General features: G+C 36.1%; 1 protein-coding gene across 1 annotated transcript in view; it reads right to left on the bottom strand.

Moving 5' to 3' along the window:
• The window catches only part of LOC117111663 (peptidyl-glycine alpha-amidating monooxygenase B-like), a 63,866-nt gene extending 56,757 nt beyond the window's left edge, over positions 1 to 7,109 (bottom strand). The window contains exons 1-2 of the mRNA XM_033254639.1: positions 7,019 to 7,109; positions 2,535 to 2,864 (exon numbers count right to left, since the gene is read on the bottom strand). Of these exons, the coding sequence (XP_033110530.1) occupies positions 2,535 to 2,690 (156 nt within the window). The 5' untranslated portion in view covers positions 2,691 to 2,864; positions 7,019 to 7,109. The remainder of the gene's footprint in view (positions 1 to 2,534; positions 2,865 to 7,018) is intronic.
• Between the last annotated feature and the right edge of the window lie 8,558 nt (positions 7,110 to 15,667).

Here is a 15,667-nt window from a genome sequence, read left to right as displayed (position 1 = left end):
TCAAAAATTCGGCCAAATTCGGCCAAATATAGTTTGGCCGTGACTTTTCAAATGCTACGGCCAGGCAAATTTTTATACGGCCAGATTTGAGGAATCTGGCCGTCAAAAAGGCCAAATGGCAACCCTGAGCCTAACACAAGCTGTTAAACGGTTTCCAATTGGATCGTTTTACACTGTCCAATCAAATCTTTTTTTATGAAAAGTTGTAGTCGGAGATCGCAGAAAATGACACTGTAAAGCAAGAGAAAATTTATGGTTTTTTTTCTCAAAAAAGGCCAAAAAGGGTAAGTATTTTAATGACCATGTGATGGTATTAAATTAACAAAACAGCTAAAATGATTCATGAGTCTGATCATGAATGACGATTGATGGGCCTCTGGAAAGGCCCACGAGGTTTTGCTCACTCATTAGACCTACTATCTCTATTTTCACTAGGCCTAGCGCCTAGAAGAAGAAGCTACAGTAGCTATAGAGTGAAAATACAAAGTATAGGCTAGTACAGTCTAGTTAGGATACGCGATCCATCCGGTTCCAGCTAAATTGTACTTACCAGTAATAAAAACTTATGATAGATTTAAGCAAAACAAAATAACAAACAACATGTCACGTGACAGGGGCCGACTAACAAATTAATTGTAATTTAACTCCTAGCCTATCTTATTATAGGCTTGTCTACAGTACCAGGAGTAGTAGTACTGTAATTCCTACTGGTATATGATATTTTTTAAAGCTTTAAAAAAATCATTAAATTTTTTCCAGATGATGATTTCAGCAATGATGATGATCATGTAGCTGAATATGATGTCCAGCCACATGTTGAAGACCTATTGGCTGAGGGCAATTTCAAAAAAGGTATTAAGTATGTAGAATGCTAATTACTGATACTTATGTAGGATTGTTCTTTTCAATTATTATAAATTAAACATATTGCAATGATTTGATTATTATAATATACAATCATAATTATAATAATAATTATTATTATTATATAATTAATGCTTGCGGTACACCACGTAGATAGTTCTGAAAAGAACTGTTGTTGTTGGTTGAGAATATCTCGACGTTTCGGTTGACTTGCTTCAACCGTCTTCAGGAGAATAATAATAATTATTATTATTACTATTATTATTATTATTATAATAATATATTATTATTAAATATTATATTATTATTATAATTATTATTATTATAGTAATTAAATACATTATATAATAAGTTTTTCACTGGATTATTAATAAAGACCTAGCCAGATTTGTCCAAAAATGTATTTAGTGATGTTTTTATTTATTTGTTTTATATTGTTATTTTTCAGATTCCATATCATGATAAGGTTGTAGCTGATTATATCCAGGAGCAACCACACAAATGATATGCAAACAAGTAGCTTTATATACAGTACTTCTATTTATTATTTTCCACAGTATGTGAAACAGTAATAATAAATTCACTTATTACAAATTATTACTTTTGTATATGTCTGTTTAATATTAGTACAGTATGGTACAACTCAACTTTATGACCAGCTGAATAAAACCAAAAAATCTTACAAAACAACATTATTTTGTTTAATAAAATATATCCATAAACTGAGCTCCAAGAATGCAGGAGAGGCCATTTCTTGGCACCTAGAAAAAAAATTCCCCGACCACGGACCCGACCCCCCCCCCCACTCTGAACTTTGATGATAAATGGTGCGCCTGCTACTTTTCAGATTCAGCCTCCTACTTTCAAAACTTTTGAAATCCCTGCTGCCATCGAATTAAAAATTGCCAAAGTCATGAGTAAAATTATTGTGGCTTTTCTGTACAATACAATACAATACAAACACCTCAGTTTAAATTTTAGTACAGTATGCTGGTTTTGGGATGGCAAAGCTCATATTATATAGTTGTCTCAGATAACAGGGGTTTCATTAAGGTTTAGAGTAGGAGAAGAATGTGTAAGAGTTACAGGAGAGTTCCGGGTGGGGTCGAGGCGTAGCCTCCCAGTGGGGTATAAAAATGAAACCCGGGATAAAGGCAAAGTACTTATTAGGGGATATCCAAGGTCCTATACAGTGTTTGATCCTAAGACTCAGAGAAAAAGCTATGAAAAGCGATATGAAAGGTTAAAGGCTAGGGGTGAAGACTAATGTAGAAGGGATTAACTATGTGTTACGTCACAATACCATGTGACACTACTCTGTTGCTTCCGTTGCAAAATGCGTTCAACCGGATACCATTTTCTCCACTGACAAACCATTGATCCCAATTTGTAACGTAATTATTAAGATGTTGTATCTTACTTTTTCGTTGTAAATTTTAATTGACGATTAAGTGTTTGTTCCATAACTAATATAATGCGAGCTTTTGTGTTTTTAGTACATTTTGATGGTAAAATATTAGATTTTAAAATGCCTATTCCAGAAAGCCTATAAAGTCATTCAGGCATAATGGACGGTAACCAACGTCTGTTGACAACAAAGAGCGCCAGCTGACATCATAACGACACGAATGTGGTACTCTATACAAAAAATAAAACAATTTGTGAGTTACCTTTGTTGGACGGACACCAGGCATTAGAAAGTCCTGATAAAATGGGTCTTCATCGTACGATTGTTCTCTTGAGCCGCCATACCCCATGCAATGACATTCATAAAAACATAGCAAGAATAAAAGACAAACAAGATGAGATATAGTAGGCATCCTCATGTAATACTTGTGTTGCCACAACAAAGAGGAACTGTATTTAGTGGTGATGATTCCTGATTAGAAACAGTTGTCAGCTTGCCCAAGGCTTTTGTCCAGACTGGTGCTTGCAATGGTCCTTATAAACCGTCCATCATATTTTAAGGTTCTCTTTATAGCAATTTACAATTGAGCTTTCTGAAAGACCAAATGTGAATAAAAATTGAAAAAAAAATTAAAAATTAGTAAAAATGAGTACAGTACTAAACTATGGGCCAAAATTGACACAGCGACACTGACCATAAAAATGGTTTGATATTTTGACAGTGTTTTATTGTGTGAACAACACCTAATATAATACTGAAATAATAATAATATTGAAATCTGACATGATATCTATTAATAAATTTTAAAGTCTGATTCCTTGCAATGGAAAGTGTGAATCTTTAAATATCAACTTCAAACAGAACTCTAAATTATGTCTAATTTTCTTCTGTTGACCCGGGATTGTTGACCATTACCAGTTGACTATGAAATTTTGCAAGTTACCCTGTAGCACCCCTCACCTGATCATAGAGTGCACCCCCCACCCCTGTTGTGGTCCGTAGGTCCTAACAGAACACAAAACAACACGAAATCTGTCTCTTATACACATCTAGATGTGTATAAGAGACAGCTATAGTAGCATGCACACATCATAAGCTAGATTACGTCACCTTTTCCTGGTATAGGCAAACTTTCCCGGCGTGTTTTTTTCATGGATAAACAAACACCACTGCCGCATAGTTAGCATATTACTTAAACAAGGTACGTCTGCAACTGAATTATTCTTAGGCCCTAGTTAATTTTTTTTTTTTTCTTGTTTTAATTTATTTCTTTCAAAAGTATACTTTCTATCACATATCAATTATAATTGCACTGTCTACTTAGGCCTAGCTAGGCCTAGTCATATTATACTTCATCGTCCCCCGCTAACACAGTACATCAGTAGCGCCCCCCAAGCTACTACAGTACAGACGTTTGCTAGGCAACAGAACATGATTGCACATTTCTTCCCAGGTGTTTATGTAAATTTGCATGTTGTTAGCTAACCAGCTGAGTGTATTCCTTTGTGAAAATGAGTACCGTGGCGTACTCATTTTCACAAAGCATTTGCATCCCCTCTTGGAAAGAGGGAACTTCGAAATAATTGTCTCCATATCTTTGCTAATTAATCACCGTAATTTAGCTTACACTTAAGCATGGAGGGAGCACTTAAAATGTACCATAATCATTTCACTACCCGACAAAGCCTGAACTTTATTCATGCATTACATAATAGTTTCATACTCCAACATCACTGGCACATGGTAACAACCAACTGGCAGACCATTTCCGGTCACACATTACTCTCCATAACGCAGCACCCCCTAGTTCCGTGTCCTCTGGATATATGCCAACTGCTCCTATTTTGCACAGCTACAGCAGGCCTATGCTCTACGTTATTTATTTCAGTGTACTTTACCCAGGACTTTACCCATCTTGGGTTTTACTACACCAGTAGGTGTTTGTTTTTTTTTTTGTTTTTTGTTTTTTTTAAATTAATTAATAATAAATTAACAAGTTATTACAAAATAACACATTTTCATGATTAATGCTAATGATGATTGATGTCGCCCATTTTAAATTTCTAACCACACTATGTGTAATTATTTAAACTTTCTCTTTTGAGATTGCTTTATTATTTGTTTTAAATGCTTTGAGTTCCTTTTTCTAACTTTAGTGTTACATTTTAAAATGTTATATTATAGGCCTACTTGATTTTATATCTTGGTCTGTGGATTTTGGGATCGGCCGCTATCAGAGGTGCGATTTGTTCATCTGTTGCAGGCCTTGTCATTTGAAAATGGCAGGCAAGCAATAAAACACTCACCATAATTTTCAGGTGAGTCATTATTTTGCAGGATGGTGCGGGGGGAGGGGAGGGGAGAGGGGAGATTAAAGAAATACTGCAGATGAACGTTTAATCGTAATCAACAGTGAGTCAACAAGACATCAAATTTAACTTCCAATATTTACATGTAGAGAACTCTCCCAATACCGACCCCCCCCACCCACCTCGTGACCGGTTACGATGTTCGGATTTCTAGAAAGTTTGGTTAGTGTTACATATCTACTGCATTGAACCCTTTACGAACAAGCATGTTGTAGGTCAGCTAGGCTACAGCCTAGCCGCTGAAATAGGCATACGCCTATGATGATTATCTCGGCCTAGCAAAAGTGACTAGGGTTCGGTACGACTAGCCTACGAAAAGTTAACATACTGTAGGCCTACATACAGTGTACAGTACCTCTTGTTTTGCTGTGCTGTACTGTACAGCAAATCTAATTACCAATAAAACGAATACTTTCATATTGTTTTTACGTGAACTTTCGGTCTGCTATTTTTCCCATAAACCCAACACATTCTTCGTAGTCACGATGCCACTTGCTGGTGTCGGTTGTTTGTTGTAAACATCAGACATCAGGTCGCGCCTCCTAAACTCTGCCACCTAATTGGTTTATTTTTTTTCATAGGATCAGGTGCAAACATGTGCTTGGCTGTGATGATGTCAGATCGCCCAAAGTTTCATTGCGCAACAGCTTGTCGATAAAACGAACTCAGTGTATTTTGCTTATTATAAATTAAATCTAAATAAATCTATCAATTTTAAATTTAATTCCCTAAAAATTTCCTATACATATTTAAATTAGCAACATGTTTCTCAAAAGTGTCTTGTTTGAAGAATAAGTAAGCTATGCATTTGTTATTCACACTGATGAATCTAACCATACCCAAATCCGAATGAATGTCTACTAAAAAGAGTCTGCCATCGTACAAACTTGCTTTGAGTTCCGCCTTCAATTCAGGTTGATTCCAATCAATTTTTAAGGAGCGATAATGCACTTTATTAAACAATGGAAGGCGTAATTTTCACTTGATCTAACCATGTAACTTTAACGTTTATGTTTACTGGTGTGTCGTTTTAAAATCAATACCGTAGATAATCTCTGGCACAGCAGTATGCTATTGGGACTGAGAAAGCAGTACGAACGGTTCATTCACAGGGTTTTGTGCTAGGGCATACAGTACACTAGTTGTTAATTCCTAGACAGCAATGCAATTATTGCGTTATTTCGTCCGAAAATCGTTGTTTATTAACTGTTTGTTCAGTTTGTAGAAGCTTGTACATTGTACACAAAAAAGTATAATGACCCACGATATCGGTATAAAGACGTTTTTCAGCCTTGGCCTAGCATCTTTTGCGTTGGTATAATTGCTGTTTTTGAGAAAGTGACCATTTTGAAGAGGAGGAAAACCTTGAATTTTGAAGAACAAAGTCATTAAACACCTACTTCAAAAGTCGGGAAAGGTCATTTCCCGCCATCTAGAAATCAAAATTTTCCAGGGGGAGGACCCCCGGATCCCCTTTTGTTTTTGGGTAAAATGTTGACTCTCACCCCCTAGGTTTGATTCCAGATCTGCATGATTCATATTCCTATTTATCTTATAAGTGGGCCCCCCCAAGTTAAAAAAAGTTCCACCGGCCCTGTAAATGACAAGGTCTGCACTGTTGGCCTTTTCCCGTCACCGGCAATCTTTTATGTCATTGATATTTTATTGTATATTTGCCTGTGTGAAGTCGATTAAATAAATAAAATAAATAGTCTGAGGTGATTTTTTTTTTTATTTCTCTCAAGTTCAGACCTCACCCACCCAAATATTTTGTGACCAGCTACAATGGGTCACAGCCCAGTTTGGAGAACGTTGCCAGAATAAGGGAAAGAAGAGATAATGTACGTTCTAGGCCTATCCAAACTTTTGTCTCAGGTTTCGCAATTGTGACCCCGAGTCGTGATCTCTAGGGCCTAGGCCTTGGCCATTGAATATACGTGAAAAATACTGACATTATACTACTATTATCGCTAGAGTACCAAATGTATGGTTCAGGGATTGTTTGCAACAAAACGTAGGTGTTTGAATGAATTATAAAAGACAACTCATAATTAAATCTGCTAATTGAAGTCCCTGTCTGCCTAAAGTTACATACGAAAATGTTGATAATACGTATCCTAGGCGAATCATGTTTGTAGCCATTAGACATGACGTTCTTCCTTGCTAATTTCTTACCGATTCTTGACATAAACAACACTAGCCTAGGTTACGGATTGGAGATATATAAGAATAAGATGACCTGATTTTATTACAATAAACAAAGCGTTAAAATACAAGTATCTGGAGTATAAACTTTAAAATAAATGCACAGGCATTAATCATATTAAAGCTCTAATTATCAGGAAAAAATATTGTCTAATACACAAATATAACTTACCGAAAAATAGCTCCAAAAATACTTTTCATTTGGTTTTAAGCAAGTACTCGCTCGTCCTCAGTTGTTCAGTGCAGTCAGATTGTTGTTGACTGAACGAACACATGAGGGCGTTGCACTGATAAGAAACAGTAACAGTTTGTCATAACAGCGTGTATTAAGGAACAAACAATTTTTATACGACATTGACATGTTTGTCTCTAATCGTCTCTAAATTAGAGAGCGGCCCTGGATAGAGATTATTATTTAACCAATTGGCAAAATATAAAAAATCTATAATCCCATAGAGAATTACAAAAATAAACAAAAATTCATTTTTTAAATAAAATTTTGTTTAATAAAAAAAAAAAAAAGAAATTAGTGTATTTCAAAAATGTTTACACATAATTTTTAGCGAAAAATTATAGAAACACTTCCAGACCCTGGATTTTTTTAAATTATTATCATCATCCAGTATAAAAATCAAGGATACACATTTTTAAAATTTAATAAATTTTTTGCTTACGTTATTAATTTGTTAATTGAGTGTTACATGCAACATGAGCAAGTAAATTTCAATATAAAAAAAATGGTTCGGGCTGTCTCTTATACACATCTAGATGTGTATAAGAGACATATTATGTAGCGCCCTCAGTAATTAAACCAACTTTTTCATGACAGGTTTACATACCTTCAAGAAAGTTTTATTCAGATCAGTTGAATATCTGGTCTAAGACGTTTTCCTTTAAATGGTCCTCACATCCACACCCTACTCTGGACCGACGCGACACCAACATTTAATCATTTCTTCATTAGGTCTTACCTACCTTATTTTCATTTAGATCTGTGCAGCCGTTTTTGGGATATTTTGAAGAAGGACACACACGTACATGTGGAGGGCCTTAAACCGATGACACTGACAAAAAATTTCGCTTCTTTCTCGGGGGTGGCGCCAGAATTTGCCTTACGGGGGGTCTAAGGTCCCAGACGGGGCGGGGTGGGGGGGGGATGCCCCGACTAGAGCAAAGTGGGGGTGGTCGAATGTCGCTTAAAATGTTTTTAAAGTGGTCCTGGGGCGAATTTTAACAATTTAGGGGTACGTTTAAAAGCCCTATTTATTCGATTTTAGAGTTTACTAATATGTATAAAATATATATAATTTTTTTTTCTACCCGACAAATTGTGATTTTTCTTCCCGACGTTGGGGGGGGGGGGAACTCTCCCCAACAGGAGGGTTCAAGCGGTCGATCACCAGCAACTGCAGCATATGATGATAGAGCAGTGAAAGTTCTATCTCCTAACTCCTCCGCAGTGAGCAGGTTGTCGGAGGCGTTTTTGGTCCGGAGTCCGATGTGCGTCGTACGCACTTAGCGTGCAATCTGGGGTTGTAACGAACCTACTAAATATGCGTATTTCGTGGCATAGACTGCAGTTATTTCCCTTTGTAGTGAATTGTGCTTCTACTTACGTAAACCACAAGGTGGGATCATGTGCCCAGTGTGGAGGTCGTTTTAAGCTGATTGCACATTTTTCTGTAGGTGTTACTACCGGTGGTGCAAGTGGCTGTGCAGGCGGTGCAACCAAAATATTATCTGGATCTTGAAGTCGGAGTCACCCATTAGTCATTGTATGGCGCAACGGGAAGAACACAACAAACTAATTTGAATAGATATAATATAATTTCTTTCCAGTGCAAAATGCTTAATGTAAGCTATAAAAAACACTTGGCTATCGATGAAATCAAACAAGATAAAATATTGCAAAGTACAGTTGAGGTAGTAATCCGAATGAGAACAAAGTGAGAAGTGTATAGCAATAGGAATACTGTGTAATATTGGGGTAGCACTCCTTACTATTGGATGACTTAAAAGATGAGGAAATACTTGACCAATAAGAATTAAAGATGATTATATTATTTAATTGTTTTAGTTAATAAAAGTGGGATAAGTTAGCCATGGTACAGAACCTGACTTACTTGTCATCAAAGTTCCTGGTACCATAAGGAAACAGGTTGCTTAGTCGACCTCATGCTGAATATAATAATATACATAAGTAAGGGTTACAAATGAAATATAAAAGATTATACAAATTCAATATTGCGGTTTAAATAAAATAGTAGGCCTAGAGACACTACACCGGATTCTACAAGTAGAAATACGGTAGGTCTGCCAGTCAAACAAATTGCAAAAGTTTGTTTTATTGCTAAAATATGTTCTTTTGCTTGTAACAATTAGCATATCCAAAATCTACCTTGATCGGCCAATACTAAATTACCTAATTTGCATAAATACAAAATGGCCGCCATTTGGAAACTTTGCAGCTAATTTTCTCCTTAACCATAACATATTGAGCATATAAATGTATTGGGTACAAATATAAAAATGACCCCAAAGAATCGAAATCTCATATTTGATTTGCCAAATGACCTCTCGGTGGCATTAGGTCAAAGGTCAACCACTTATTTGGAATGCTAAGCAGGATTTTTGCATGAAAATGCAAGTGTTTACTATAAATATTTACATGTAAATACCATATTTATTACAAATAATCATAATTGCACATAAAAAGGTTCAGATGACCTGTCAGTGACAAAGGTCAGGGACCAATTTGAATTTGTAAGAGGTATGCAGTATTACAAACTCTCTGCTGCATTTATAATTAATTTTCTAAACATTTTACAAAAATGATAAGTATAAAACATGAACTTAAGAAATCAAAATCACACACTTGATTGCCAAATGACCTTTCTGTGTCATTAGGTCAAAGGTCAACCTCTTATTTCGGAAGTTAAGCAGGATATTTTAAGAAAAAATGCAAATTTTTACGCTAAATATTTACATGTAAATATCATTGAATACAAATAAACATAATTGCACACTACAGGGTTAAAATGGCCTTGCAGTCTCAAAGGTTGAAATTAAAGTTGGATTTGTAAATGAACTATAACAGCATTCTAAATCTATTTTTAAAATTGTGAAGTTAATGGATGACAATAGCAATAATAATTACTATGGCAAATATTTTGAAATATAGTAAAAATAACACATCAAATTAATTGAATCAAAAGTGCACATTTCATTACTAAGTTAAGTTAGTGTCATGGGTCAAACGTCAACCTTTCTGGAAGATGTACAGAATCTAGCAAAAATCAATAGTAAACATAATTACAAATATAATGTATTAAATTACCTTGTAGTGTCAAAAGTTAAACATTGGAGACGTAATATAGTTATATACACATAGCAACGATTATCAACATGTTTTGATGAGATCGATTAAAAGCACAGGTGGTTCAACACATGGGAGAGGGATAGCTGAAACTTCAAGATACGTACAACGTGGCTCCTCTCAATGCAAACATTTGCCCATATTAACACTTAATTAAATGGAAAGTATGTAACGAAGAACACTCAAGCATAGTTACCAACCGTCTCGCATCGTACGGGACAGTCCCGCATTTTTAATTGATTTTGGATGAAAGACGCATTTTGCAAAAGTTTGTGTAAGTCTACATAGTTTGGGTGCTCAAATTAATATAAGCCTACATTGAAACTCAAACTGGCTTTATTAATATTTTTGCTTATATACCTGTATTATCAACAAACACTCCCTGAAATCGTTTTCAATCAGCTTAAAAATGCTCAGATCGTCGTAGCAGCGGGGGTGGGGTGCGGAGGGGGGGGGGGGGGGGGGGGGGGGGGTTGGTTCCCCTCCCCCACCCAACTGGTATAGTCACTCACGCATTTCAAATCTATCAGGTTGGTAAACTATGATGTGGTTAACATAAGCAAGAATTTAGTCCAATGAAACTGTTTATCATCTTGATACCTTCCGGCGAAATTTGACATTACCGGCGTCACCACGGCGTCCCCACCGATCGATCTAACGTGACGTTGTTATGTGGGTGTTTTATAGATTATTCAGGATGGTAATATCACCGAAAAAATAGATAAAATGACAGTTGAATGACCAACAAAGACAACTGAAGACAATAGTTCGTCATTAGAAGTTATTTAGTATAACTTTATTCGGAAAATTAATCTCAAAATCGAGTTGCCGTCCCCGGCGTTGTCAGTGACGTCGTAAGAATTGTGTGCGATTTTTACCAATTAACCAAAGGTGAAAAATAGTTGAGCCGTGTAGTACCTTGCAAATCAACCCAGAAACCTGGTTGTTTGTTGATTCTTTATTGGTAGGGTCCCTTCGCTGCCAAAAATAGTTTTTTGGCAGTTGCGTCCCCGGTGACATCGTGAGGGCATGGTGAATGCTGGTTACGATTTGGTGGCACATCGGTTGAGTATTTTCATTCATCTCGTCATGTAAGTCAGTGGCGTATCTAGATATCTTTAAATGGGGGACTGATGGGGAGGGGAGCCAAGGCGAAGTGTGGGGGTGCTGATGGAGGAGGGAAGGTGAAGTGGGGGGCTCGATGATCAGTTGAGGGGCGCTAATTCGCAAAATAATGTGATTTTAGGTGATTTTAAAATACTTGACCGTGATTTTTTTTGTTAAAAAATAGATTATAAAAATATTCAAATTAGATATAAAAAAAATGGTTCGGGTGGGAATCGAACCCACGACCTCCAGGTTATCTAGCCAGATGAACACCACTACAAATGCTATTATAATGCGAGTTTTCTTCAAGAAATATCATAGGAGTGATTATTTTCTCTACCTGACGTGTTATCGCACCGAACTCAGTACGTCTCCAAATACTAGTCATTAATAATAATAAAAAAGAACAAAAACATGGTCATGGTGTCAAAAGTAAAGAAAAACTTAAATATTCAAAATAATTGTTATCAATAAATATATCTTATGAAGCCCTTTACATTGCTTGGGGAAATCTGTCACTGAACAAACATACAACTCATTACAATATCACTCCCTAATTCTAATTCCTATATACACGCCTTACCATTTAACTGGAAAAGAAAAGAAGAAATCCGATAAGGGAAATGAAACAGTACCGAAGCAATCCTCAACAGTGTTGTTCAAAGGAAAAGACACACAGTTATCTCCAGAGGTAATATATAGAGCGTGATTATACCATCATTATTGTAACCAATATTGGCATAGCTAGAGGGTCTTTAGTAGGAATATCTCCCACAATCCGCAAGCAATATGCTCGAGGAAATTAACCCATCTTCCATCAATTCATAAGATACGTGCGCCTAATAAGATGACATTATTAATAATAATAATAATAATAATAATAATAATAATAATAATAATAATAAAATAATAATAATAAATAATAATAATAATAATAATAATAATAATAATAATAATAATAATAATAATAATAATAATAATAAATAATAATGGATAATGAGGATTAAAATTAATGAGGCTTACAAAAAAGGTACGAATCCTATTATTATTTATGAGGAATTGTGATTATGATGATGTTGTTGTTATTGTTGTTGTTGTTATTGTTGTTGTTGTTATTATTGTTGTTGTTGTTGTTGTTGTTGCTGCTGCTGCTGGTGATGGTGATGACGATGAGAATGATGGCTATGATGATGCAATAACATAAACGCAAGTAGTGTTGCATATCTTCGTGATTTCTATTTCTCTTCATAAAGAGATAATGATGATTATGAGGAATATAAATAGAAATACAGAAATGATAAAAATGTTCTTGCATGTTTATAAGGATGGTGATTATGATGATTTTATAGAGGTATGCGGGGCATTAGGACCTTAGAGGAGTAAAGTCCCTTTCCCAAAATGCATAGTTCGGTTAGGGTCGGGGTATGCGGGTCATTGAGACCTTAGTGGAAAGAGGACCCTTGAATGCATATTTTGGTTAGGTTTCTTTGATTTTGTTGAGAGAACTTTACCTTTTTCCTTTTTGGACGTAATAATATCGTATGGTATCGTATTAACGATGATAATGATGATGCTATAATATAACGTAAGTTAATTTAAGTTACTTTTCTATTATTATACGGATAACTTACTTTTTCACTACTTTTTACTCAACCTCGTAATATATTTAGTTATGTACCGCATCAATTCTCAAAATCACCTAAAACGAGTGTTTATAAAAAAAACAACAAAAAACGGGGTTTTCTTTATAATTTCAAGCTTGTAAAAAAGGTCTTATTTATATTTTAATGTTTTTTTGTTTTTTATTTTGCTAATGGACTCTTTCATTTTGTCCAAAAATTACTAAATTATTAATAATACTTGCCACGCAGCCGCAACACCGGTTTCATAAACTACGGACACGCTACACTGGGCACGCTAAACACGCCAACGAAATGTCCATCTAACTATGTTTACTAACCATCATCATTTAGCGCCGCAACATGATCGTGGGTACGCAAAGCTTAATATCAGTCGTCGCATATTGATTGAACGTTTCTTACCGAGGCTTTCGAGTGTGTAGACACGCTTACAAGCGAACGAGTGACAGCATAACGACGAATAGTATTGACAGACCCTGCCAAACATATATTGGTTTTAATAACAATAGCAGACTTTTGCATCTACTTGAGACTGCATGGAGTTTATTTCGTTGTGTTTTTGTTGGATAATCTCCATCTAGCTGTTTATGTCCAGACTACAGGAATAACAATTATTTTTACACGCCTAGATACGGTATTCGCAATTTCGTGTCGATGATTCGGATTTTCCCAAGGGCTTGTCGACAAGAATATTCATAAGACGTTTTACTGTTACTAATCAATGCCTGAGTTCGTTTCATCTGCTCCTCTGCAAACTAGTGTTCACGTGTGCAATGAAAAGTGCGCAGGGGTAGACGGCAGAAAACAAAAAGCCCGAATTATAAAAAGGTAACGCGATATTTTTAGTAATATAATGAGTACAAATTTTAGCAAAATTGCGCTGACCTAACTGAATTATTTTTTTTTAAACGACTTGGACATAGACATTAGGTATATGGGCGCATCTTCAAACGATAATGGAATTATATCTTTTATGTTTATGATCCACTACTTGTGATTTTAAAACTGTATGTAGGCCTAACACTTTATTGTATTTTATTACTCATCGATACCTTCATCTGAACACCAAAGCCTGCGCTAATCATTCCCGCCTTTAAAAGCGGGATACAAGCTTCCATCATGGTTTATATAAATGTGCTGTTATTCTTTGGAGTATTTATACCCAGTGTGTTTTGTAACTGCCTATACGCCTCGAAGGAAAATACAGACTTGGCATACAGAAACAAAATGATTCCAAATTTTATGGAATTAAAAGAAAATTGTGGTGAACTTAGGAATGGTTTGACAGACGTGTGTTCTGATGAATGCAAAGACACAGCAACTAAGATGACATTTGAATACCCGTGGTTACCTACATGCGATTGTCGATATGCAATTGACAACTTATACTCATCAAGTGACTGCCTTGCCGATAGACAAAGACTCCCTCTCTGCTTCGAAGCTGAAGATGAGGTAGATATTGATAACTGCTCTGAAATGTATAAAGTTTGCAACGACAGTGAAACGTGCCGAACAAAGTTAAACAACTATTTAGACGACTGTAAAGATGAATTGAAAATGCTCGGCACGGCAACCGGGTGTGAAAATCCCTGTATGGATGCATTTGAGGATATTCAAAACGATCGTTTCGCCACAGGGCTATGGGATTGTAAATGTGATCACATGGCAAGAAACTGGTGCCAGAACTTTATAAATAGGACAGACTGCCATGATGTCTATTTTTCATCCCTTTCCTCTGACGATCCGGATATAAGTAGAGAGGACAGCGTTACGTGTTATGACGAAATGATTTCGTTTTGTGATGGGGATCTGGGCTGCCAGAACTCTATGGCAAGTGATTTATTCCAGTTAGTTGAATGTCACCTAGAGAGCAGTGGGATGTATAACTGCTCTAGCAAATGTGCCACGAAGGTGAAACAAATAATGGACAAATATCCATTGTTGTACGAGTGTGACTGTCGCAAGTCTTTACCAACCTATGAATCAGATATATGTGCTCGGGACCAGGAACGGTATACACACTGCAATGATGCTGAGCATTATCTAACCTGTTATAGGATGTTCAGCTCATGTCTTGACGATCCCTCAAACTGCTCTAGTCTGTTGCATGATTTTCTAACGAACTGCAGTTCAAGCATGTTTTCCAGAGATCCTGACGCGCAGTTGTGCACGCCAAAATGTAAAGAGGCCCTCGACAGACTTTCAAACGATACTGAGGGCGTCAGGCTGATGCAGTCATGTCACTGTACAGGGGAGGATGAACTGTGTGTTGGTTTCGAGGAGGATCTCTGTACAGTACAGAGTACGCCTCCTGAATGTATCCTCTGTACAGAACAGTCGATGCCTTCTGCAGGTGTCCAATTGTCTGCTAGTTATTTGATGATGTATTTTGGTCTTTTTATGACAATGATTCAAATTACAAAGAAAGGCCAGGGTTTATATTGAGAATTTTTTTTTTCCATGAGAATCAAACATAAAAAAATAAATTCTGTTCGACAAAAAAACCAACCAGGATGATGTTTCTCTGTTCATAAAGAGTATAACGCTCCGTCTGGGTCACCTTACTGTACTTTCTTTTTAAGATGTACTCCCGAGGACATGCAAGTCCATTTTGAAAAAAAAAAGAAAGAAAAAGAATTACTGAAGTGGAGCAGGCCTACTGAAGAATGAAACTAGAGTTTCCTGTTGGATGGTGGAA

The sequence above is a fragment of the Anneissia japonica genome, unplaced genomic scaffold, assembly GCF_011630105.1.
Source record: "Anneissia japonica isolate Jap-2015-1 unplaced genomic scaffold, ASM1163010v1 scaffold351_len699533_cov169, whole genome shotgun sequence".
Taxonomy (NCBI): Eukaryota; Metazoa; Echinodermata; class Crinoidea; order Comatulida; family Comatulidae; genus Anneissia; species Anneissia japonica.
The sequence above is the reverse complement of the archived record's forward strand: the minus strand, read 5'-3'. Positions and strand labels throughout refer to the sequence as shown.